The sequence below is a fragment of the Somniosus microcephalus genome, chromosome 10 (assembly GCF_052327205.1).
Source record: "Somniosus microcephalus isolate GS21.2 chromosome 10, FLI_Smic_1.0, whole genome shotgun sequence".
Lineage (NCBI taxonomy): Eukaryota > Metazoa > Chordata > Chondrichthyes > Squaliformes > Somniosidae > Somniosus > Somniosus microcephalus.
In genome coordinates this window covers 135,943,357-135,970,634 of record NC_140996.1, presented here as the reverse complement: position 1 = coordinate 135,970,634, position 27,278 = coordinate 135,943,357, and the positions used below count along the sequence as shown (strand labels likewise).

The window sequence follows — 27,278 nt, the reverse complement described above, 5'->3', positions numbered from 1 at the left end:
ATTGAGGAGTATAAAATTATGAGGGGCGTAGATAGAATGGATAGGAAGGACCTATTTCCCTTAGCAGAGAGGTCAATAACCAGGGGGAATAGATTAATTGGTAGAAGGATTAGTGGGAAGTTGAAGAGAACGTTTTTCACCCAGAGGGTGGTGGGGGTCTAGAACTCACTGCCTGAAAGAGTGGTAGAGACAGAAACCCTCATTGCATTTAAAAAGTACTTGGATATGCATTTGAAGTACTGTAAGCTTCAAGGCTACGGACCAAGAGCTGGAAAGTGGGATTAGGCTGGATAGCTCTATTTTAGCCAGAACAGACACGATGGGCCAAATGCCTTCCTTCTGTGCCAGAAATTTCTATGATCTTCACAAAACTGATATAACTCGCATTATTTGTTCATGTCAAATGATTTCTTTGATCTATACTGGGAGGCATTTTACTCTATTCAGAGTTAGACTGAAATATCTTGCTGAATCTCAAAAGTTCTCTGACTTAGTGGTGATGCATTAACATCTGCCATTTCTCCAAAACATGAAAGTGTTAGGACATCTAACACAGATGTAGGAATACTTTACAATATTAAATTATATTTTGGCATAAAGAAAATAATGCTAAAATTGGAATCAAATCTATCAAATTTAACAAGCATGTGTTGCAATACTTCATAAAGTATTTATACTGAAAATTCTAATGAGCATTTGAGGTATGTTAATGAGTTAAAATTCAGTGCTTACCATTAGATCTGATTATTTTCTTTCTTTTTTTCTTTCAATAGTAATAGTAATGATAATGAGTAAGTCACTTATCAATTTGTATGAAAACTCAAAGCACAATTTTTGAGTTAAGGTGACAGATAAAATAGCATTTATGGACACAGTCAGATAAAAAAATAATTCCGAGGTTGCCAATTTTATTCAGACTCATGATCTGACAACAATAAGCCACTTATTAAATTTCTGAAAAGGTGCATGGTCCTAATTGGGCTGACAAGTACATGTATGCTTTCCAATTATGTCCTTTAACAGATGCATTCCATCCTCTCAAAAGAAGTGATCACTTAAAAAAAATTAATAACATTCCAAAAAGAACATTAGGGATTTAGAGGTGACGATGTAGTATTTACAAACATCAAAAGGTTACATGCTTTAAGGACTAATTTCTGGCACATTTGATCTATACAAAGAGACTAAATTTAAACTATTCACCAAGTTTGAATACATTCCATTTATAAGGCTTCAGAGTCTCATTTTTAAATCATGTTTCCTGTACTTGTTTTCAGCTTAACTGAAGATTACCTTTAGGTCCTTTTATGAGTTTTATTTCTGTGATAGTCTCCAAAACAGGCCTTCTTCTGCGCACATACAGTCGCACAATTGAACCAGCTTCTTTCAAGGCCTCTACAGCTCTACTGTGAGATACTTCAGAGACATCAACTTCATTCACCCGCAGAATGCAGTCGTTGACTCTAAACAAGCAAAAAGAAAATTCATTTTCATATAAAATGATTTGTTTTTCTGGTTTTAATTTCATCCACTATGTCTCTGTTCTCAGGTATAACTAGAGAGAAGTAAGTATACTTAAATAATTAGAAATAATCTTTTTGTCAAGCAGAGCCTGGCTATTGGCATTACCACACATGCAATTCCACAGTGGATATTGGCCAAAATATAAGAAATAATGCTGCGAGGCTACTGGAAAATGGCTCTGTCACATCCTATAATGTTACCTATGCTTATTGTAAAGTAATATGTTTGCCAATATTTTTTAATTCAATAGAAAAATAACCCCCAAATTCTCAAAAATATAAGTTGATTTATCTCAAAGAAATTGGCACACTTCCACTTTGTTTTGGAAAGGCAGTTTAATTTTTTTCCTTTATTCCTACTACAGTACACGGTTGTGACGCCATATGGCACCATGGTATGTGCAATCACAACAAGTTTGTTATGGACACTATTCATAGCAAAGTACCCTCCCTCCATTCATTCACTTTGAATCAAAAATCAGCAATTTTCTGTCTGCACTATGTTCAGGGACTACCAGCAGCAAAGCTCATGTCACAGAAAACAATGCTTAACAGAGAAATCATAGATACAAGATGGGAACTGAAAATTAGAAAGATCTTTGAGAGAAATCTAAAGTATCTTTATTTCCGTGTCAGTTTTAATAAACCAACTTTTAGTGCACCTGCTAAATATTGGTATTGATTGCCATTTGCTATAATATTTATGACAGCAATCTTTCTATCTAAAGAAAATTCATTTAAGTGCCAACAAGTAAGACAAACTTCAATGAAATCCGTTTTCCATGTCTATCCTTATTTGTTTTACTTTCTTTACACAATTGCAGTAACAAATTCAAAATTATTAATAATAGCCTTCGCATATGGAAGAGATCAGCTCCCTTCTTAAAACCCACCACCTTATTATCTCTCCTACTTTTAAAAAGCTCGTTTTGCCAACCTTCATCCTCCTCCTCCCCACTGTCAAATTCATAATCCGCATCTTTATCATGTCAACACTGAACTTCTTAAATGTTCTCTTTGCTGGCTGCACTGCTTCCATTCTGCATAACATACAATTCACTCAGAGTGCTCATGTAAACACATGCACAAAATTCCACATTCCCATCAGCCCTGTCCTTGCCAAGCTCCACTGGCTCCCTTCTTCCCAATGACTTGATAGAAGAATCTTTGTACTGCCTTCAAATCCTCCCACCACCTCAATCCACCCTATCTCTCAGTACAATAGCAAAATACTGCGGATGCTGGAAATCTGAAATAACAACAAAAAATGCTAGAAGCACTCAGTAGGCCAGGCAGCATCCGTGGAGAGAGAAACAGAGTTAACGTTTCAGGTCTGTGACCCTTCGTCAGAACTGGAAAAAGTTAGAGATGTAACAGGTTTTAAACAGGTGCAGAGGCAGGGAAAGGGGGAGGGGAGGGGAGGAAGGAACATTCTGTGCTAGGGTAGGAGGCAGGAGAGATTAAATGTTGCAAATGGGGATGGCAGAATCATAAACAGCCTGAAAAATGGGGGCAGGGGTTATAGTCTGAAATTGTTAAACTCTATGTAAAGTGCCTAATCGAAAGATGAGGTGCTGTTCCTCGAGCTTACATTGAGCTTCATTGGAACAGTGTAAGAGGCCGAGGACAGAGAGGTCAGAGTGGGAGTGGAGCGGAGAATTAAAGTGACAGGCGACCGGAAGCTCGGGGTCACCCTTACGGACTGAACGGAGGTGTTCTGCAAAGCGGTCGCCCAATCTGCGTTTGGTCTCCCCAATGTAGAGGAGACCGCATCGTGAGCAGCGAATACAGTATATTAAATTGCAAGAAGTACAAGTAAATCGCTGTTTCACCTGGAAGGGGTGTTTGGGGCCCTGGACAGTGGGAAGGGAGGAGGTAAAAGGGCAGGTGTTGCATCTCCTGCGCTTGCATGGGAAGGTGCCGGGCGAAGGGGAAGGGCTGTTGGGGATGATTGAGGAGTGGACCAGGGTGTCGCAGAGGGAGCGGTCCCTTTGGAATGCTGAAAGGTGAGGTGACGGGAAGATGCGTTTGGTGGTGGGATCACGTTGGAGGTGGTGGAAATAGCAGAGGATGATCCGTTGAATGTGGAGGCTGGTGAGGTGAAAGGCGAGGACAAGGGAAACCCTATCGTTGTTCTGGGAGGGAGGGGTAGGGGTGAGAGCATGAATGCGGGAAATGGAACGGACACAGTCAAGGGCCGTGTCAACCACGGTAGAGGGGAATCCTCAGTTGAGGAAAAAGGAAGACATATCGGAAGCACTGGTATGGAAGGTGGCATCGTCAGAACAGATGCGGCGGAGATGGAGAAACTGGGAGAATGGAATAGAGTCCTTACAGGAAGTGTAGTCCAGGTAGCTGTGGGATCAGTGGGCTTATAGTGGATGGTTGTCAATAACCTATCGCTAGAAATGGAGACAGAGAAGTCAAGGAAGGGAAAGGAAGAGTCGGAGATGGACCATGTGAAGGTGAGACATTATCTCTCAGTAATATCTTCTATTTGTACATCCCACTCTGTTTGTACTGTCTACAGCTATACATTCATGTACTATATTCTTGCCCCCTTGACCTCCCTTCCTAAAATCTTCTATCTTGCTACCTCCATTACTACTTTCAAAAGGTCCCCATCGCCACCCTCCCCCCTGTTGTGTATGTACCTTTAAGGGAAGAACTGGTTTTAGACTGCAGTACCGGCAGTGACCGCGCCTGTATAAAAGGCCCTAGCAGGCTTCTGTATTTCAGTCTGACGTTGCCCTCCTGTTCAGTAAAGTACCTGTTAAACTGTTCTCCCGAAGTCCGTGTATTATTGAGGCGCGGACTTTACAGTGGTGACGAGTAAGTTCGAACTCACCTGCAGTGTTGCATCATCTCACGGGGATCTCACCCTGAGAGGAGGTTTCTTGGAGGTCGTAGTCTGAGCAACGGGCGTCGACTGCGGGCAACCACCCAAAGGATTCATCGGTGTTCGGAGAATTGCGGGAGAGGCTGTGGAGAGCTGAGCTTGGCTCCCCAGTTAAGGTGTTCCAGCAAATCGTGCTGGTAGCAGGTAGTGCGCTGACCCTTCCGGACTGCGGCGGGCTCAAGCTCGATCGAGCGGCTCTACAAAACGGGCCGCGCAGCGTCGCCGGGAAAAGAAAACAAGAGAGAGAGGGTGGAGTGCACAGGGCGCGGTCGGTGCTCAAGAACCGGGCAGCGGAGAGGAAATAAACGGGGGGAAGGAAAGTGAGACGCGCCGAAGCCGCGGGTCACCGCCATTACCCTGTAGAACGCTAGGAGCAGTGTGGCAGCAAGGGGAAGAAGGAAAAGCGCGGGAGGCGCCATTTTATTCCGCTGGGGAAGAAGGAAAAGTGCGGGAGGCGCCATTTTAAATCACCCAAGATGCCGAAAAGTGGCAGTATCACTGCTTTCGACAATGAGGTAGAAGACTGGACCACGTATGTGGAAAGAATTGAAGTGTACTGCAAGGCAAATGAGGTGGCTGATGGAAAGAGGGCGTCGGTATTATTGAATTTGATGGGCGCGAGTACATACGGCCTATTGCGGAATTTAATTACCCCAGCTAAACCAATGGAGAAAAGTTTTGAGGAGATTGTTAATATCTTACAGGAACACCTAAACCCTACACCGCTGCTGATAGCAGAAAGATTCAAGTTTCATAAAAGAAACCAGCACAAAGATGAGAGCAATGCTGACTATCTTACGGAACTACGCAAGTTATCGAAGCACTGCCAGTTCGGAGCAGGACTGGCAGACACCTTACGGGATAAGTTTGTCTGCAGGCTCCAGAGTGAAGGAACCCAGAAACGGCTACTTTCGAAAAAGGACCTGACGCTAGAACAGGCTTTCAGCGTGGCAGTATCCTACGAAGCAGCAGCACGGGGAGCTGCGGAAATACAACAGAAACCACAAGAATACAGCGCTAACGAAATGGCGTATGGAGCAGAAAAGTGCTTTTGCTGCGGCAGAACAACCCATGAGCAGAAGGACTGCTGGTTTAAGGACAAAGTATGCAGGCAATGCGGTAAAATGGGACATATAGCAAGAGTCTGCAGGTCAGGAAGGAAAACCAACATGACAAGAACTACTAAGGAACAGTACAGGAAAGTAAAGAAACTGACAGACAGTAGTTCGGAAGATCAGGAGAGTGATAAGGACTCCGGGAGCAGGAGACTAAGTTGTCTAAAGTTACACAACGTGATTGCAAAGGAGGATCACCGAAACATTTGGGTCACCCTCATGATAGCAGGGTCCCCAGTAAAGATGGAATTGGACACAGGATCAGCCCTAACTGTCATGAATCGACGAGACTATGAGCGGCTATGCTCACACATACCCTTAAAGGACACGTCCATTGTATTGAAGACATACACGGGGCAAAAGGTCTACCCGAGGAAAAATAAGGGTGCCAGTTAAATATAACGGCAAGGAAACACAGAAACTATATATGTATATACTACGAGATGGAGGACCACCATTATTGGGATGTGAATGGATCCGAAAAATACAATTGGATTGGCATTCCATTCAGACGCTAACTGTGACTGACAAAAAGGATGATGACGTCGCACCTGGACGTCTGTCACAAATTCTATCTGACGCGGAAGAGGTGTTCCAACAAGGACTTGGGACTCTAAAAGGAGTAAAGGCAACCATAAAGATTGAAGATAACGCAAACCCAAAATTTTTTAAGGCCAGACCGGTGCCATACGCGATTCGCCCAGCTGTTGAAGCTGAACTGGAGAGTCTGGAGCGTTCGGGTGTGCTGTCCAAGGTGGACTGGAGCGAGTGGGCCACACCCATCGTTCCTGTAATGACGAAAGCATTGAGCAGCACGCCTGGGGAGCCGAAGAAGGTTCGCATCTGTGGGGACTTCAAGGTGACTATGAACCCAGTCCTGCACACAGTACAATATCCACTTCCACGGATAGAAGATATTTTCGCCTCACTATCTGGAGGGAAACATTTTACAAAGATTGATCTGGCCCAAGCGTATCTACAAATGGAGGTGGAAGAAGCATCTAGAAAATACCTCACGATAAACACTCACAAATGCCTTTCCCAGTATAATCAACTGGTATTCGGGGTTGCATCAGCCCCGGCTATTTGGCAGAGGGCGATGGAACAAGTCCTGCAAGGAATCCCGGGGACCCAGTGTTATTTGGACGACATCCTGGTTACGGGCGAAAATGACAGTGAACACCTTGCCAACCTGGAGCAGGTGCTCACGAGATTACAGGAATATGGGCTACGAGCCAACCGCCCCAAATGCGAGTTCTTCAGGAGACAAATCTCGTATTGTGGCCACATGATTGATGAGGAAGGGTTGCATAAGTCGCCGGACAAGATTGAGGCTGTAGTCAAGGCTCCAGCACCGGAAAACGTGTCGCAACTGAGATCGTTCCTTGGGTTGGTGAACTACTGCCATAAGTTCTTGCCGAATTTATCTACAATTCTGCACCCACTGAACGCCCTGCTGCAAACTGGAGTAACATGGAAATGGAGTGATGAGTGTAAGCGTGCCTTTCAGGAATGTAAATGCCTAATCACTTCAAAAGAAGTATTGGCCCACTACAACCCAACACTACCGATTCGGTTGGCATGTGATGCGTCACCCTACAGCATTGGAGCAGTGCTGTCACACAAATTCCTTGACGGTTCAGAGAGGCCAATAGCCTTTGCGTCGCGCTTGCTAACCTCAGCCGAGCGTAACTACGCCCAGATTGACAGGGAGGCCCTCAGCCTGGTGTGGGGGGTGAAGAAGTTCAATCACTATCTGCACGGGCAGAAATTCACCCTACTGACTGATCATCAGCCCCTGGTCTCCATTTTTAACCCAAAGAAGGGCGTTCCGGTGATGATGGCGCAACGGCTGCAAAGATGGTCACTTTTTCTAGGGGCACATCAGTACGACATAGAGTACAAGGGTACAAAACAGCATGGAAACGCTGATGGGCTGTCACGCCTACCGTAGCCTACGGTAGAAGAAGCACCTGCAGTGGACCCTGTTGAGATATTCCATGCGACCATAGTCGAATGTTTGCCTGTTACAAACTCAAGTATAGAGAAGGAAACCCGAAATGACCCGACACTCTCTGGGGTCTATGATTTGATGGTGAAGGGATGGCCAGCATATGGCGACTCACTGTTGCCAGCATTCTCGCCAAGGAGAGAACAGCTGTCAGTGTGCCGGGGGACCTTGATGTGTGGATCCCGAGTGGTAATTCCACCTAAGTTGAGAGATAGAGTGCTCAATGAGCTTCATGAGGGTCATCTAGGAGGGGTAAAAATGAAGAGCCTAGCCAGGGCGTTTGTGTGGTGGCCGGGAATCGATAAAGAAATCGAGGATATGACCAAGAGATGCACAGGATGCCAGAAGGTCCAAAACGCTCCACCACAGGCCCCGCTACATCCATGGGAGTGGTCCTCATCTCCATGGCAACGGGTACACATTGATTTTGCTGGTCCATTTATGGACTCAATGTTTCTAATCGCTGTGGACGCCCATTCGAAATGGCCAGAGGTCATCAAAATGTCCTCCACCACCACGGAGAAAACTATTGCAGTCGTAAGGACCATCTTCGCCACGAATGGGTTGCCAGAACAGATTTGCTCCGACAATGGGCCACAGTTTGTGTCTGTGGATTTCCGGAGGTTTCTAAGGAATAATGGGGTGAAACATTACACATCTGCCCCATATCATCCAGCCACAAATGAATTGGCTGAGAGGTTTGTTCAGACCTTTAAAAAGGCCATAAAGGCAATGTATAATGACGACATACCACTACAACACAAGGTGGATAATTTCTTGTTTGCTTACCGGAATGCGACACATGCAGTCACCAACCAAGCGCCAGCCGTACTGTTTTTCAACCAAAGGCTAAGATGTCGCCTGGATTTGCTCAAACCAAACATAAGACGAGATGTTGAGGATAAGCAATTCCAGCACATAAATGAGAAGCCAACCAGGAGCTTCAAGATAGGGCAACCAGTCTTGGCCCGCGACTACCGAACAGAAAAATGGCAGCCAGGAACGATATGCACACAGCAGGGACCACTAATGTACACAGTGGACGTTGGAGAGAGCATCATGAGACGCCACGCTGACCAGATTCTAGAGTCACAGGAACAAGCCATACCCATACCACGAGCAGGTGCACCTGGTAATCAACCCGAAGTACAGATTGCGTCTACCTCAGAAGCAATGGTATTGGAAGCTGATGAACCAACCAATGACAATGAACCAGAATCAACTCCGCCGCAAGAACAGGATACTCGAGAAAGGCGTTATCCAGTCAGGATCAGGAAGCCTCCTCAAAGACTGAACTTATAAATGATTATTTCAGTTGATGTGTATAGTACCCAGAAAATTGTAATTAGTTATTATTTAGTTGTTAAATGAATGTTATGTACTGTTTATCTAAAAGGGGAGGAATTGTTGTGTATGTACCTTTAAGGGAAGAACTGGTTTTAGACTGCAGTACCGGCAGTGACCACCCCTGTATAAAAGGCCCTAGCAGGCTTCTGTATTTCAGTCTGATGCAGTAAAGTACCTGTTAAACTGTTCTCCCGAAGTCCGTGTATTATTGAGGCGCAGACTTTACACCCCCAACTTGTCTGTTTACCTTTCTCTCTCCTGCTTGGTGTCCAGTTTTCTTCTCTGCCACGTAAAGTGTTCTGAAATATTTTTCTGACCTGATGGATTGTTACTGAGTGACACTTAAATGTAAATGGAGCAGCTATCAATCCAATCTAAATTTGCTGTTTAGCACTGATTTACAGAATTTCTCTATTATTCGCTTCTTCAGGTTCTGAGCTTGACTTGCAACTAACTGCATGCTTTGAGAAAATGTCTGAGACTTCAGTGCTCGCAGATTTCTGTACGAGAAGTGAAATGAATGGTGTTTGAAAGTTCAATAAAGAAATCTGTCAGGGTACAGGCAGAGGTTAAGCGTTGTGAATGTGGTTGGAAGAACTTATTTTCATTAATATAGGAAATACAATGCATTACTCTTGAAGTATTAAAACAACAGAAAATTTAGCGTTCAAATTTTAACCAAAATGTGTAAACTGTTATCTTTTATTTCATCATTAATATTAGTGTAATTTTAGTGCTGGGATATGTGTTTTCTAACTACACTTTAGTACCCAGCAGCCACTATTAGATGCTCATTTCAACATTTTCGATATGTATTATGTGACAAGAGGCTTTTATTTCAGACTCTCTGGAAAATTCTCTTTAGATACAACTTCAATACTACAGGAGACCCTGGCGTGCAACTGTTACAGTGTACTAGCTCCCAACAGGGGTCCCTCTACTATTAAGTCATACAATAAGCAAGTACAATACACATCACTTGCATAAAGTTGTGCAATAAATTTGTCAATTTGTTTCCTTGCTAGTTCACTGGACAAGTCATCGCAATAGCACAGTGACGGTTTTTAAAAAAATCACTATTTTGTTAGTGATTTGGCGATGTAGTGAGCTGGCATACTGTCCTTTCACCTGATTCAAAACCCAGATCTCAATGGCAGGCTGAAGATGCTCACCTTCTCTGCTGGCTGTAATTAAATTAATTTGTGCAGTCTCAACCTAGAAAACAGCACGTTTTTTGTTTGTGCAGTCTCAACCTAGAAAACAGCACGTTTTTTGATTGTATCGGATGCAATTAGGATGTTCTTCTGAGGTTGGGTTAAAAGGCACTATTAGGATAGTATAAGGGGATCTTTATTCTGTTTCAGGCTGTTTTATATCTTACCTGGGAGTGCTTAGCATCATAAAAAGTTACAGCATAGAAACATGCCATCAAGTCTGCCCTGGCAGTTTTGTCCACATCACCTACTCTAATCCCATTCTCTTTCTCGCTCCCCATGGACTTTAATATTCCTCTTCTTCAAAGAATTATCTAATTCCCTTTTAAAAGTTATGGACTCTGCTTCAACAACACATTGTGGCAGACAGTCCCACCATCTTCTTTAATTCTTTTACCTTAATTTTGTACTTTCTCATCAATATCTCACTGACTATTGGAATTGGCCTGGATTTTGCAGTCAGCAGCAAAGTGACGGCGCTTGCCACTGACCTCGAAGAAAGCTGCCCACAAAGATCTAACAATCTCGGTGGCATGGATTTCATCTTTACTGGCGTTACTTTCATTCTGGCACCACCTAGAAGGGATCTCCGGCGTTCAGCAATAGTGATGTCATCAAGCAGGCAAAGCAGTCAATTATAATAACGAATTCTCACAGACAGCAAACCAGGAAGTAAAAAGCACTAACTATCCTTCACTTTTTAATCATTTTACAGAGAGTGAAATAAAGATTGGGACATACACATGGGATTAAGGTAGTAGCTGAAATATCATAAACAAACTGAACAAAAAATTATTTAAAAAATCTATGAAAATCTTTATCATAATGGAGAAATTTGATATTCCACCAATATAAAATTAGTTTTACAGTGCCAGAGAGGTTGTTCTGCAGTAATGACTTAGCACGCTGTTTAAAAACCCAGTTACACCTAATTCAACATGGCGTAACCTTTTTTAGGATTCTTACAGCGACATTAGAGCCTAAAAAGTGGATGTTTACATCAATTTAAGTGATTTCCAAGATTTCCATCTGCGAGGACATCAACACCACACCCTGTGGAGGAGCAGGGACTCACTCACAGCAACTTCTGGATTTCTGCATTTAGCTGCGCATGTGCGGATGCCAGAAGTTGCTGTCAGTTTCACAGAGTAATAACGGTGAACGCTGACAGTTTTGCCATCATTACAACCACAAAATCTGGGCCATTCTATCACTACTTACCTTAGCAACCGTCTCAGCTTCAGTGTAAAAAGTCTCAACTTTTCAACTCTCTCTTCATAAATGCAACTAATCATACCTTCTAACATCTTAGTGAATCTACTCTGCATCTTTTCCATTGATTTTATATCCTTCCTATAATGGGGTATACAATACTCCAACTGTAGCCTAGGTAAGCTCTTACACAAATGTAAAATTGCGCCCATCTCATGTATTCAATATCAATTAATCTTTTTTACAGTCTTATTTTCATTTTACCCCTACCTTTCATTTTCCACACTTTCTCTGTCCACACGGCTACATTCTCCTTAATTCCATATACCATTGGGGTAGAATTTCCACAGGGGTTCCCTGATCTTCTGTTGTAACATCAGTGGATGATCAGGAGAAACCTCCATGGAAGTTACTGGTGATCGTCTGGGTTTCCCACTGTCACTCACAGCGGACATCCTGCTCACCCAGTCAGGTTCCTGCCTGGGATGTTAAAATTCCTTCTTTGGATTCTTGCCTCAGAGTGAAAAGGCTGTCTGGATTCAAGCCCAAGTCCTGGACTCAAGCCCATAATCAAGGCTGACACCCTAATGCAGTACTGAGGAATTGAGTTATTCATCAGATAAAATGTTAAACCAAGGCCTCATCAATCTGTTTGAGTGGACATTAAAGATAGCTCCCGAGTCCTCTGCAACATCAAAATTACCTAATAAGCGAACTCTATGCTAAAAATATAGCTTAATCTTGCTGGAATGCTATCTTTGGTATGGTACACAGCAATGGCATCCCCACCATCTCATAAATCATGAGACAAACTCTTAAAAATCTTGAGATTTAACTAAGAAATCATGGGGGAATTTTTCGGGGGGTCAGCGGACACGTTTGGTGGCAGGTTAGCTGGGAAATTTTCTTTTGACAGCGGGTAGGGAACTTGCTGTCAACCTGCCTCCACGCTAGTCTCCCAGATGTCGGGTCTATCATCGCTGAACAGGCCTGACACCAAGTGGCGGGAAAGGCAATTTACATCATTAGAGGGATTGTTAAGAGGCAATTAAATAGTATTTTAAGCTCATCTTTAGATTTTTAGAGTTTGCCAATGGCTTCTACACTGCTCGGGCATCACGTCAGGTAAGGAGGTCAGGTGTTGTGTCAGCATGGGATGATTTCTTAACTTGACAGCTGCAAATGGTCTATAAAAGCTCCCATTTCATAGGTGTTCACTTTCCAAGGTTAGAAGCTGTTGCTTACTTCATTTGGAAGACAGATTGAGCTTCATGCAGTTTGCAAGTATTTGAAGCAAACTCAGTATCACCTCATTGGAACAACCTCTCTCACCACTGACAGATCACTTCTGTCATCTCAACCTCACCTGCCATCTATTCCATCAGCATCATTGTCCTTGAAAAAATCTCACTTTGGTTCTCAGAATCCCACCACGATCAGCCCCAACACCAGCAACACCAGGCACACCAGCAGCACCAAAACAACACCAACCTTCTCTACAATCAGCTGGTGCTGCACAGGACACAGGGCATCAGCACCCGACCACATTGCTGCCCAGGAGGCCAGGGATGACCTCACCATAGCCAGATTTACTTCACTTGACGCTGTACACCCTGGCTGCCACATAATGCACCAGGTTGGCACCACCCCACACCAATACCATAAAGCATCCCTACACTGCCCAAGACATTCCTTTCACATTCATCACCATTGCGGGGGGTACCGTTACCATTCACTGCAACTTACTAAGCCACTTCCAAAGGTGCACACAAATCTGTCCAAGAACGCAAAGTGTTGAAAATAAAAGATTTCAATGATTGACAGCACATTAACTAAAACATTACATGAACATTGGCTAAACCACGCAGGTGCCTACCCTTGTGTGTTGTTAGTTGGTATGATTGGACTAGGATGAGGGTGAGTGTGAGGGCTGGCTAGTGAGATGGAGAAGTGATAATGTAGATAGAGAGGGATGGGTGGAGGTGCAAGGAACGTTGGTGTGAGTAAGGATGTGCAGGAGTAGGGTAGGGAAGGCAGAGTGATGGGGATGTGATGAGTGGCACAGCAGGATGAGGTTGACTGTGGCTTTGCAGTAACGTTTCGTGATCTACTGAGATCATTGAAATGTTTGCGCCACTGCAGCCTGATGCTCCTGACGATATCCCTGCTTGTGTCCTCCTGTGCAATGTGGAACCAGGCTGCGTTGCTCTCCTGGGGAGGTCTCTTCCGCCTATGGGAAGGAAAGAGGACCTCCCTGCATGCTGTGACTCCCTCCATAAGCATATTGATGGAGTCATGGGAGAGCCTGGGTGCAGCTGTGCACCTCTGTGCAGTGCTTGTCAGTGTTTGCAGCACCTCAATGCTGTAGAATACTGACAGCAGAACTGTCAAAATCAATTTGCACATGGTCCGTTTATGGAAACCGGCTGATGACGCGTTATCAAGTGATGTCATCAGACCCGCTTCCTTCTATTGGCTGGGAAACGTGCAGGGTGCAACGTAAAATTATTTTCACAAAGCGGGCTGGAGCCAGCAGTGGGGTCGCACCCCACCACCAACCCCGGCCACACCGGTCCCGCCTCGGTAGGCAAAATCACGGCCCATGAGTTGCTATTTTTTTCCCAACCTGACCCTCGCTGACCTTTGCTCCGGACAGGAAACGCATTACATGACCGTTGCCCCTGGGCAGGAAGCGCATTCAGCCGCCACTAACCGATTACTCACATAAGAAATAGGAACAGGAGTAGATGGATAGGGGGCCTCGCTATCATATCACTCACAGGCCGGCCTCGCTCTGCTTTTCGACTGATTCTCTCTCCTGAACATAATTTCCTCCAGCCCTACAACCCTCTGAGATTTCGGTGCTCCTCCAATTCAGATCGCTTGTGCATTCCCAATTTTAATCGCTCCACCATTGACAGCCATGCCTTCAGCTGGCCACATTCACTCTACCATCCAATATAAGATGCAACCTTTGTTGCCCCCAGGCAGTTTGAATTCTTCAGCAGACAGATGTGCTAACTGGGTTGGCCTGTAGAAAGTGAGTTGCCTCAACATTTCCAAAAATGTAAACCTGATGCCAAAATACTGATTTTCAAAAGTAAGCTTCAATTTTCCCCACTTTTTATGTCATTAAGGTTTTTATTAACTTTCATCAGCAACAAGACTAAAACCATAAATCCACCCCAGTGCAATATTGGACTTTGTAAAAACTAGCTAATAAAAGAAAGTTAAACTTGTGTTAATCACTCTTCGTCCTTCTGCTAAAATGCTTCCTTGCCTCACCTAATGATTGAAAGCCTGATCTTACAAACCAATCTGCAGTAGCATCATTTCATTTTAAAAAGCGGATTCACGTACAGCTCAAAATTCGTACAAACTTGTTTAGCATTTCCTCTCCTAAAACATGTCGCTGCCATCTGACAGCAACAAAGTACCTTCTTACTCACCTATTGCGGGTAAAACTCGGCACTCACCTGTAATGAGGTACACTTGGGGCTCGATTTTGCCAGGGCCGAGGAGGCGGGATTGGAGGCGTGTGAGGTGTTAAAATTGCACAAAATGGCGGGCGCTCCAATCCCGCCTCCAGCCCGCCTCCGAGCAATTTTCCCAGCATCGGGGTTTCAGACCCTGTTTCTGTAGTGTCCGCGTATCAATAACACACGGACTGCAAGAGAACGGTAATAACAGGTGTTTACTGAACAGAGGGTATGCTGGAACTAACTGTACAAATTACTACACGGTGTTATATACAGGTGTGGTCACTACTGGTACTGCAGTATACAGGGGCTGTAAAAGATAGTTCCTCTCTTAAAGGTACATACGTTACAATTCCTCCCCTTTTAGATAAACAGTACATAACATTCATTTAACAATTAAATAATAACTAAATACATTTACAATTTTCTTTGTACTATATACATCAGCTGAAAGTAATCATTTATAAATTCAGTCTTTGAGGAGGCTTCCTGATCCTGTCTGGATAGAGCCTTTCTCGAGTATCCTGTTCTTGCGGCGGAGTCGATTCTGGCTCATTGTCATTGGTTGGTTCGTCAGCTTCCAATACCACTGATTCTGAGGTAGACGCAATCTGTACTTCGGGTTCATCACCAGGTACGTATGGGCGAGGCATGGGGCTGACTTGTTCCTGTGATTCTAGAATCTGGTCAACATGGCATCTCACGATGCTCTCTCCAACGTCCACTGTGTACATTAGTGGTCCCTGCCATGTGCATATCGTTCCTGGCTGCCATTTTTCTGTTCGGTAGTCGCGGGCCAAGACTGGTTGCCCTATCTTGAAGCTCCTGGTTGGCTTCTCATTGATGTGCTGGAATTGCTTATTCTCAACATCTCGTCTTATGTTTGGTTTGAGCAAATCCAGGCGACATCTTAACCTTCGGTTAAAGAACATCATGGCTGGAGCTTGGTTGGTGACTGCATGTGTCACATTCCGGTAAGCAAACAAGAAATTATCCACCTTGTGTTGCAGTGGTATGTTGTTGTTATACATTGCCTTTATTGCTTTTTTAAAGGTTTGAACAAACCTCTCAGCCAATCCATTTGTGGCTGGATGATATGGGGCGGATGTGTAATGCTTTACCCCATTATTCCTCAAAAACCTCCGGAAATCCTCGAACACAAACTGTGGTCCATTGTCGGAGCAAAGCTGTTCTGGCAAGCCATTCTTGGCGAAGATGGTCCGTAGGACTGCAATAGTTTTCTCCGTGGTGGTGGAGGACATTTTGATGACCTCTGGCCATTTCGAATGTGCATCCACGGCGATTAAAAACATTGAGTCCATAAATGGACCAGCAAAATCAATGTGTACCCGTTGCCATGGAGATGAGGGCCACTCCCATGGGTGTAGCGGGGCCTGTGGTGGAGCGTTTTGGACTTTCTGGCATCCTGTGCATCTCTTGGTCATTTCCTCAATTTCTTTATCGATTCCCGGCCACCACACAAACGCCCTAGCTAGGCTCTTCATTTTTACCCCTCCCAGATGACCCTCATGAAGCTCATTGAGCACTCTCTCTCTCAACTTGGGTGGAATTGCCACTCGGGATCCACACATCAAGGTCCCCCGGCACACTGACAGCTGTTCTCTCCTTGGCGAGAATGCTGGCAACAGTGAGTCACCATGTGCTGGCCATCCCTTCACCGTCAAATCATAGACCCGAGAGAGTGTCGGGTCATTTCGGGTTTCCTTCTCTATACTTGAGTTTGTAACAGGTAGACATTCGACTATGGTCGAGTGGAATATCTCAACAGGGTCCACTGCAGGTGCTTCCTCCACCGTAGGCAGCAGCAGGCGCGACAGCCCATCAGCGTTTCCATGCTGTTTCGTGCCCTTATACTCTATGTCGTATTGAAGTACCCCTAGGAAAAGGGACCATCTTTGCAGCCGTTGCGCCGTCATCACCGGAACGCCCTTCTTTGGGTTAAAAATGGAGACAAGAGGCTGGTGATCAGTCAGTACGGTGAATTTCTGCCCGTGCAGATAGTGATTGAACTTCTTCACCCCCCACACCAGGCTGAGGGCCTCCCTGTCAATCTGGGCGTAGTTACGCTCAGCTGAGGTTAATGAGCGTGACGCAAAGGCTATTGGCCTCTCTGAACCGTCAAGGAATTTGTGCGACAGCACCGCTCCAATGCCGTAGGGAGATGCATCACATGCCAACCGAATCGGTAGTGTTGGATTGTAGTGGACCAATACTTCTTTTGAAGTGATTAGGCATTTACATTTCTGAAAGGCACGCTTACACTCATCACTCCATTTCCATGCTACTCCAGTTTGCAGCAGGGCGTTCAGTGGGTGCAGAATTGTAGACAAATTTGGCAAGAATTTATGGTAGTAGTTCACCAACCCGAGGAACGACCTCAGTTGCGACACATTTTCCGGTGCTGGAGCCTTGACTACTGCCTCAATCTTGTCTGGGGACTAATGTAACCCCTCTTCATCAATCACGTGGCCACAATACGAGATTTGTTTCCTGAAAAACTCGCATTTGGGGCGGTTGGCTCGTAGCCCATATTCCTGTAATCTAGTGAGCACTTGCTCCAGGTTGGCAAGGTGTTCACTGTCATTTTCGCCCGTAACCAGGATGTCGTCCAAATAACACTGGGTCCCCGGGATCCCTTGCAGGACTTGTTTCATCACCCTCTGCCAAATAGCCGGAGCTGATGCTACCCCGAATACCAGTCGGTTGTACTAGTAAAGACCTTTGTGAGTGTTTATCGTGAGGTATTTTCTAGATGCTTCTTCTACCTCCATTTGTAGATACGCTTGGGCCAGATCAATCTTCGTAAAGCGTTTCCCTCCAGATAGTGAGGCGAAAATATCTTCTATCCGCGGAAGTGGATATTGTACTGTGTGCAGGACTGGGTTCACAGTTACCTTAAAGTCCCCACAGATGCGAACCTTCTTCGGCTCCCCAGGCGTGCTGCTCAATGATTTCTTCATTACAGGAACGATGGGTGTGGCCCACTCGCTCCAGTCCACCTTGGACAGCACACCCGAACGCTCCAGACTCTCCAGCTCTGCTTCGACAGCTGGGTGGATCGCATACGGTACCGGTCTGGCCTTAAAAAATTTTGGGTTTGCGTTATCTTCAATTTTTATCGTTGCCGTTACGCCTTGTAGAGTCCCAAGTCCTTGCTGGAACACCTCTTTCGCGTCAGTTAGAATTTTTGACAGTCGTCCAGGTGTGACGTCGTCATCCTTTTTGTCAGCCACAGTTAGCGCCTGAATGGAATGCCAATCCAATTGTATTTTTCGGATCCATTCCCGTCCCAATAATGGTGGTCCTCCATCTTGTAGTATATATAGATACAGTTTCTGTGTTTCCTTGCCGTTGTATTTAACGGGCACCCTTATTTTTCCTCTGGGGTAGACTTTTTGCCCCGTATATGTCTTCAAGACAATGGACGTGTCCTTCAAGGGTATGTGTGAGAATAGCCGCTCGTAGTCTCGTCGATTCATGACTGTTAGGGCTGATCCTATGTCCAATTCCATCTTTACTTGGGACCCTGCTATCATGAGGGTGACCCAAATGGTTCGGTGATCCTCCTTTGCGATCACATTGTGTAACTTTAGACAACTTAGTCTCCTGCTCCCGGAGTCATTATCACTTTTCTGATCTTCTGAACTACTGTCTGTCATCTTTTGTACTTTCTTGTACTTTTCCTTAGTCGTTCTTTTAGTGTTGGTTTTCTTTCCCGGCCTGCAGACTCGTGCTATGTGTCCCACTTTTCCACATTGCCTGCATACTTTGTCCTTAAACCAGCAATCCTTCTGGTCATGGGTTGTTCTGCCGCAGCGATAGCACTTTTCTGCTCCATATGCCATTTCATTGGTGCCATATTCTTGCGGTTTCTGTTGTATTTCCGCATCTCCCCGTGCTGCTGCTTCGTAGGATACTGCCACGCTGAAAGCCTTTTCTAGCGTAAGGTCCTTTTACGAAAATAGTCGTTTCTGGGTTCCTTCACTCTGGAGCCCGCAGACAAACTTATCCCTTAAGGTATCTGCCAGTCCTGCTCCGAACTGGCAGTGTTTCGATAACTTGTGTAGTTCCGTAAGATAGTCAGCATTACTCTCGTCTTTGTGCTGGTTTCTTTTATGGAACTTGAATCTTTCTGCTATCAGCAGCGGTGTAAGGTTTAGATGTTCCTGTAAGATATTGACAATCTCTTCAAAGCTTTTCTCCATTGGTTTAGCTGGGGTAATTAAATTCCGCAATAGGCTGTACGTTCTCGCGCCCATCAAATTCAATAATACCGACGCCTTCTTTTCATCGGCCACCTCATTTGCCTTGCAGTACACTTCAATTCTTTCCACATACGTGGTCCAGTCTTCTATTTCGTCGTCGAAAGCAGTGATGCTGCCACTCTTCGGCATCTTGGGTGGTTTAAAATGGCGCCTCCCGCGCTTTTCCTTCTTCCCCAATGGATTAAAATGGCGCCTCCCGCGCTTTTCCTTCTTCCCCCTGCTGTCAATGCTGCTCCTAGCGTTCTAAATAGTAATGGCGGCGCCCCGCGGCTTTCTGCGCGTCTCTTTTGTTAATTAATTTTCTTAGTTTTATTCTTCTTCAACGCTGTCCACTGCGCGTCTCTTTTCCTTCCCCCTTTTTTATTTTCTTTAACGCTGCCCGGCTCTTGAGCACCGGCCGTGCCCTGTGCGCTCCGCCCTCTCTCTCTCTTTTCCTTCCCGACGACGCTGCTCGTCCGCCTTGCAGAGCCGCTCGATCGAGCTCTAGCCCACCGCAGTCTGGGAAGGGTCAGCGCACTACCTGCTACCAGCCCGATTTGCTGGAACACCTTGACTGGAGAGCCAAGCCCAGCTCTCCACAGCTTCCCCTGCGATTCTCTGAACTCCGATGGATCACTGGGCGGTTGCCCACGTTCGACGCCCATTGCTCTGGCTTCGACCTCCAAGAAGCTTCTTTTCAGGGATAGATCCCCGTGAGGTGATGCAGTACTGCAGGTGAGTTTGAACCTGCTCGTCACCACTGTAGTGTCCGCGTATCAATAACACATGGACTGCAGGAGAACGGTAATAACAGGTGTTTGCTGAACAGAGGGTATGCTGGAACTAACTGTACAAATTACTACACGGTGTTATAGGCAGGTGTGGTCACTACTGGTGCTGCAGTATACAGGGGCTGTAAAAGATAGTTCCTCTCTTAAAGGTACATACATTACAGTTTCCATCACGCCTCCAAGAGGCGAGATAAGCCCTTAAGGCCCTTAACAACTAGTTAATTGCCTCTATAATCCCATTTTGAGAGGCCTTTCAGATTATAACACTTTTCCCCCGTCCTGCACGTCTCCTCTGGAACACGACAGTTAATCCTGGTGGCCTCACAAGTGGACTGCTTATTAACAGCTACAGCTCCACCATTAAAAAGGAGTTTTCACCAATGATCATTTGTAGGTGGCAGAACTTTGCTGTCTCAGGTCTGGGGGAACGTTTAGCAGGCATACTCATTGTTGTGGAAGTTTGGAACCTGACACCCATCTCCAGTGTGACCTCCTGGGAAACCCCTCTCCCCACCTTGACTAAGCGCTTCCTCAACTGAGGCATATACCAGAAGCATGGGAAGCATTTATTTCCTTTCCTCCTGGACATCAGATTTGGACGAAGACCAGCCGTGGCAGCAGCAGAACCATGAACAACAGTCAAACCAACAGCAGCAGCAACAACAAGAGCAGCAAGCTGCTGCTCACCCACCTGAAGCTGCACAGGCCAGAAGGTGCCAGCGCCCGACCACATTGCTGCCTGGGATGCAAGAGATGCACTCATGTTGGCCAGATTTGGACAAGAATGCGGTTCCTATCACTCTAACCACCATACTGACAATTGCAAGTCGCTCTAAGCCCTCAATGTGGAAGTCCCATTTGTGAAATGACACAGGCCACAACTTCAACAGTTTGCCATCAGAATGTTTTTATCACAACAAGCAACTGATGGCATTTCAGAAATAAACACATGTCACCCAAGTGACTACCCTTGTGACTATTTGTGCATTATCTTCCTCTTATGCGTGCTCCTATGTGGTGCTTCCCCTGTGGCTTCAGCAGATGTGGAGGCCCGTTGCTCACTTTCTTGCTGCTCCTGTCTCGACACCTTTGGCGGCCGTCCTCTGGGGCTGCGAACCTGAGAGGGCTCAGCAACAGTCTGCTGCTCCTGCGGCTGTGCAGGGGATGAGACGCCAATCTCAGTTGGGTGAGGACTCTGGTGGGGCTCTGATCGAGGGCTTTGCAATGGCATGGTCATGTGAGCGCTTGGAGAGGAGCCCCCACTTCCTTGTTGTCTGCCACCAATATCCCTCTCATGGGTCAGCCCCACCTCAGAGCTAGCAAGTGGCTTGACAGCACCTTGCTGCACTTCAGAGGGGCCACGAGGACCTGTTTCTGCACTGGAAGTCCTACTCCAGAGGGCTTCCATGAAGGTCTGGTTTCAATGCTCAATAGCTGACCATCGCTCAAGAGGTGCCAGTCTATTCTGAACAATGACATTTTCAACACTCTGGTGACTTAGCTCTTCCATGGCCATAGCCATCCTCTCCTCTACCATACCCATCCTCCCCTCTACGGTAGCCAGCCTTACCATGAAGGTAGCCATCCTTTCCACGGAGGTTGCCATCCTTTCCACGGAGGTTGCCATCCTTTCCGTGGTGATGCGTTCATGCGCCAGTGCATCCACAAAGGCTCTGCTCATGTTCGCGATGGACTCCTCCATTCGCTCCACACTCGCAGCGACCCTGGAGACAAAACCTGCCAGAGACTCCTGCACCTGTTCCTGGAGTTCCAGCACCGCTCTCCGTCTAGATGGATGCAGAGGCACAGGGTCGACATGCAGCTGAGCCAAGCTGGCAGAGTCCTGCACCCTCCGACGCGGACTCTCCACTGCTGTCCCTGTCTCCACCATCTGCTGATGCTCACTTGTGAGCTGTGATACACCAGGTGACAACACTACTCTATCTCGCGAAGGTCCCACCGAGGTGTGAGTGTCTGCGCTGGTGCTGGGTGCGCTGAATTCTGCTGACGCTGCGCCCTCAGAGGTTGCAGCTTCCTCTGAGGAGTCTTGAGGCTCGGGCTGTTCCTCCTGGACAGTGGTGACGGGGGCTGTCGATGGTCCTGTGGGGGAGTAAAGGAAAGAGTTAGAGATGTGAGGTAAAGGTTGCATGCACATTGAATTGTGCAGATGGCCATAAGTCAATCTGTTAGAGCATCAGAATCATTATCAGTCACTCATGCAATGTCAATGAGAGAGATGCCAAACTATTCTGTCACCAGCTTGCTGTGATGCGCCCGTCTGACCGTCCCCCACTTGCGAATCTTCCTCAACACTGGCGAGTTCCAGGGCCGCCTCCTCCGAGGGGGTGAGCTGGGCTACTGAGGGTGGCCCTCCTCCTGTCCTCGCTCTTTCCCTCTTATTGTGGGCTATCTTTTCCTGCAATGAGGGACACAAGTGGAGTTTGAGTGAGAATGAAGGAGTGAGTATAGAGAATCCATAGCATAGATGCTTAGAAGGAGACAAAGGGCCCTCCCTGTGTCTTGTAAGTTGTTGTCATTGCATCACAGTGATAGGGAGTGTGAGGGCTGCATGGTCGAATAGTTAAGTGAATGTGACCATAGAGAGAGAGGGAATGGGTAAGGGTGCAGGGATGTCAGTGTCAAATGGGATGTGGAGGAAGAGGTTGCCAAAGTAGAGTGCTGGTGAGGAGAGGCGATGGGGATCAGATTGAGGGTGATGAGAAAGTCATACTCACTTTTCCTGTGCGGAGAAGGTCATGAAACCTCTTCCTGCACTGCAGCCAGGTTCTGCGGCACATAGAGATTGAGTTGACCTCCTGGGCCACTTGCATCCACACAGCTTTAGTCTGCTGGGGAGGCTTTTTTCTCCCTGAGGAAGGGAAGAGCACCTCCTTATTTGATCTTGTTCCCTCCACCAGAGCTTGGAGGGAGGCCTCATCAAACCTTGGAGCACACTTTGGCCTACTGCTGGACATAGTTGCTGAATGAAGCGATCACAACAATGGGCATAAAGTTTAAAGTCTCCAGAAGAAGCAAGGCTGCTTGCAGGCCTTAAATCCAGCAGCATTGATGACGTCATCCGAGACGACTTTCTGTATGAAAAGATTCATTGGGCCAGGGGTTTCCACACGTGGAAATCAAGTACCCAATTAGGGCAAAAATCGCACTTTTTTCTCACTTCATATCAGAGTCGGGGTCCTGACACGAAAACCACCCGCCCCAGCCTGCCCCCAATGGCAAAATCGAGCCCAAGGTGTCTACCGATCTCTCCCACCGATTTGAAAGCTTCATCCAGACCCATTGTGGTGATCGGCTGCACTGATCTGGTCCGCTTTAGTTTCTGTAACATAGCCCCCAGAACCATGACACCAAAGGAGAAGTGGGGTGGGGGGGGGGGGAACACGCTGCCCTCATCACCATGGGAACCGGCTAATTTTTTTTTCATGTAAACCAGTGGAGTTTATCAAATTTACAGATTAACTCCAGACTGTAAGTTAACTTCCTGAACACACATACAAGCTCACATTTGAAATCTCAAACGAGTAACCATTAAGAATTCCAGTGTACATTCATTCTTTCCACTTGTTACTTTTATCGTCCCACTTTGAAGCAACACCTTCAATTGGATTCATCCTCATGTCCCGCATTCTCTTGGTCTGCTTAGCCTTTCATTCGTCAGAGAAAGTGTAAGGAATATCTCCATATACAAACATCCTCTGCTAGAAAACAATCAGTCCAGTTAAACCCAGCATGAAAAGGGCTCCACCAACAACAGTTTTCCATTCATTTATTGACTTGTGCATCTCAGTAAAGCTATGGTGAAAGTGAATGCGTTACAACTTCAGCTTCTCATCACTGGAAAGAGAAACCCAAGAACCTTTCTCCTTCCCCTTCAGGGACTTCTGCTCTCCACACAAGTGTCCCAGAAAGTTGCAAGAGGCTCATTTTTGCAATCACTGATTGTAAGCTGAAAATGAATAATCTTCAACACCTTGTCCATAGGCTCGCATGGAAACAGAAGTAGAAAGCGCATGCTTGGAGACGAGGCTCAGAGCCCTTGAAGCCAACATCTCGGCGATGATGCACAGACTGCAGAACCGTTACAGCCACTGCCGTCAGCTGCCCGAGAGATTTTTTTTGTCCTTTAAGCGTAAACCTTGCTTGGATTGTCGTTTTTCTCCGGCAGCAGAATGGCCTGGATGTTGGGCAGGACCCCGTCCTGGGCTATGGTGACCCCTACCAGCAACCTGTTCAACTCTTCGTGATTGCGGATGACGAGATGGAGGTGGCGCGGGATGATCCTGGTTGTCGCGGGCCTCATTGCCCACCAGCTCCAGGATCTCGACGCTCAGGTACTCAAGGACAGCAGCCAGGTGGATGGGGACTCCGGTCCCGACACGGTTGGCATAGTGACACTGGCGCAGTTGCCAGTGAATGCAGCCAACAGGAAACTGAAGCCGGTTCTGGATGAACGAGTCATAGATTTAGTACGTCCTTTCCTTTCCCTCCAATTTTACCGCGACCAGACATCCTGCCACAACTCTCAATGACTCTAAAGCTTCTGCCTGCAGCACTTGGCACTACTCAGAGGGTAAAACAACACATCGCCCGCGCTCCTGATCTTTGGTCACCCGGTGCGCAGGGGAGCGGGCAGGTCGGAGGACCTCCTTGTAGGACTGCTCCTGGGCCTGGCGAAGGTAGCCATAAACAGGTCCAGGCAGCGGGCGGTCGGGGGGTCGTTCAGCTCGATTGCCTGCCTCTCTTCTGCAGCTATGTTCGCGCCCGGGTGGCGCTGGAGATGGAGCACGCAGTGTCCGTCGGCACACTCGAGGCCTTCCGCAACCGGTGGATGCCACGGGGACTGGAGTGCATCATCACCCCGGCCAATGCAATTTTAATTTAATTTGTTAAGTTTCATTTAAAGTTTCATTTAAAAAAAACAACACATTGCCCATTGAGAACCCCGACCCCCCAATCCAGCAGCCAAACACAGGAAAAAATCATGACTAACCTGAGTGGAATCGCGAGATCGCGAGTTGGGGAGCATTTTCATCAAAAATCGTTTAAATCACGAGACTTGGCATTACTGGATATAGCAAATGTACTATATAGGGTTTATTGGTTTATCTATTAATGAAGAGCCATAAGTAATTAATATTAGTACACTATAAGTTGTGGTATATCCAAAAGTTAACAGTGAGGAGCCACTGTACCAACGTATTAGCAAACCACAAATAAAAAGAAAAAGTCAGAAAATGCTAGAAAATCATAGCACATCTGTAAAGAAAAAAGGTGGTTAATGTTTCAGGTGCAAACCTTTCAAAAACTTGTTTGCTGTCAATTAAACCTATTTACTATTCTCTATGACAGGACACAGCATCTGACCTTTGACATTTATCCGTTTCCCTTTTCTCTGGTCTTTTGTTTTCAGTTCTGTTAAGGGCTCACGTCTCTTCCAATTTTGACAAAGGGTTTACATACAAAACATTAAACTCTCTGTTCTCTTTATAGATGCTGATGGACCTGCTGTGCATTTCCAGCATTTTCTGTTTCTATCTGCAAACTACCTGTTGTTCTACGTCGGTTTGCTCAAAGAGAAACAATTACATGAATTAAAAAATAATCATCCAAATAGTTTACCTGAGTCGTCCATCTTCAGCTGCTGCTCCACCAGGGATAATTTTAGTAATAAATATCCCAGGGTCATCTCCAATATGAGGATTATCTATGCCTCCAGCAATACTGAATCCCAGGCCAGAATTACCCTGTCAGACAAGGAAATGACAGAATTTAATTTAATCACTTTTATTGACAAAACCCAGAGGTGAAAGTCTATTTATAACAAGGTTACATACTCCAAAAAGGACATGTTGTGAAGTCTGGAAGGAGAATTTATTACAAATGGTCTGGAAAAGTCTATTGTCCAGTGTGTATCTACCAAACAGCCTCACAAGGCTTTTAAGGGGTCAACAAAGATTAAAGCTTTCAATGTCAGTACAGTCCCCACCGATTATAGTGGGCACGGTGGTGTCAATGTGATTTCACTGCTATACATGGTGGTCAATGTAACCAAAAAATTTAAAAAGTGTTTTTTCTACAGACGTGGAGCTCAACACATTGGCAAAAAGAACTCGCAGCAGTTCTCAAGGTCATAGAGGGTGACTGAAGGGCTGCACTTTCTGACTGCCTCCCATAGTTGTTAACAGTACGAACAGCTGATTGAAGCTGCCTGAAGTCGCCAGCAGCTGTTCGCACTGTTAACAATTACGGGAGGAAGTGGAGACTTCGGGCAGCTTCAATCAACTAATACGTTTAACATGAGATCAGGTCAACCTCTGCTACAATGTCTTGATTCTATTTATGTCTCTGTGGTTCTAACATCTGCTTGTTTATGTTGCAAAGTGAGATGTTGATTGGTTGCAGCCATAAAAAAAATTGGCTTTGAAATGTCCAATAGCTGGTGCGCTTAATATATTTTAAGTGGCGCCTTTGCAAATGATGCCTATGGTGATGACTAATGGTTAGTGCCATTTGCCCAATATAGGCAGCTGTCCATAAGCGAGGATGGTGTACTCTTTTGATGCACACGATAAACAAATAAACTGTAACTTAACTTAAAATATTAAAGGAAACTTAATAAATTTAATTAAAATTTAGTTGCCGGGGGTGATGATGCACTCCAATCCCTCTGGTGCCCACCGGTCGCAGAAGGCCTCGAGCATGCCGGCGGACACCGCGTGCTCCATCTCCAGGGGCACGAACGTGGCCGCGGAAGAGAGACAGGCAGTTTGGCGGAACAATCCCTTCAACCGCCCGCTGCCTGGACCAGTTGATGGCCACTTTGGCCAAGCCCAGGAGCAGTCCTACGAGGAGGTCCCCCGACCTGCCCGCTCCCCTCCACACCGGGTGACCAAAGATCAGGAGCGTGGGACTGAAGTGCAGCCAAAAATTGAGAAGCAGCCCCTTCAAATAACGGAAGAGGGGCTGCAATTTCTCACATTCCATATATACATGGAACACAGACTCCTCCAGGCCGCAGAAAAGGCAGGCGGCCTGGAAGTCCGTGAACCTACTTAAAACTTTATTGCACGGGACTGCTCCATGCAACACCCTCCAGGCCAAGTCCCTAATAGATAACGGGAGGACTCCCACGTAGAGAGCCCTCCATTGTGGACCCCCACCTCCACCGAACAGCAGACGAGGATGGCAAAATGGAGGGTGTGCAAGAGCAGCCCATACAGGAAACCCCTCCGCATAGAATGAAAAGGCACAGAGAAAATCTCCCTGAGATGGCTCAAGTTGTGAGGTGTCGGCTCCCGAGAGGGGTTTCGGGGCTGGGTGCCGATGAGGAATTCCACCCGGACAGGGGTCAGTTCAGACGGGATCGCCCCACATGCTTGAGCCTCCTCGATACACCTAGTG

General features: G+C 46.2%; 1 protein-coding gene and 1 pseudogene across 11 annotated transcripts in view; both read right to left on the bottom strand.

The window, feature by feature from the left end:
- dlg2 (discs, large homolog 2 (Drosophila)) overlaps positions 1-27,278 on the bottom strand; it is a 1,642,261-nt gene that overhangs the window by 720,054 nt on the left and 894,929 nt on the right. For 10 of the 11 annotated variants that reach the window (XR_015079731.1, XM_085998865.1, XM_085998867.1 and 7 more), the window contains 2 exons: positions 25,497-25,621; positions 1,294-1,463 (listed from right to left, as the gene is read on the bottom strand). Coding sequence is in view for 10 of the 11 variants with exons in the window: in XM_085998865.1 (XP_085854991.1) it covers positions 1,294-1,463; positions 25,497-25,621 (295 nt within the window). In the remaining variant the exon portion in view is untranslated. Of the gene's footprint in view, positions 1-1,293; positions 1,464-14,797; positions 14,989-24,867; positions 24,980-25,496; positions 25,622-27,278 lie in introns of those variants that run through there. The other variant, XM_085998874.1, reaches the window with a different exon arrangement.
- LOC147111713 (cytochrome c oxidase subunit 4 isoform 1, mitochondrial pseudogene) lies at positions 23,265-24,874 on the bottom strand (annotated as a pseudogene).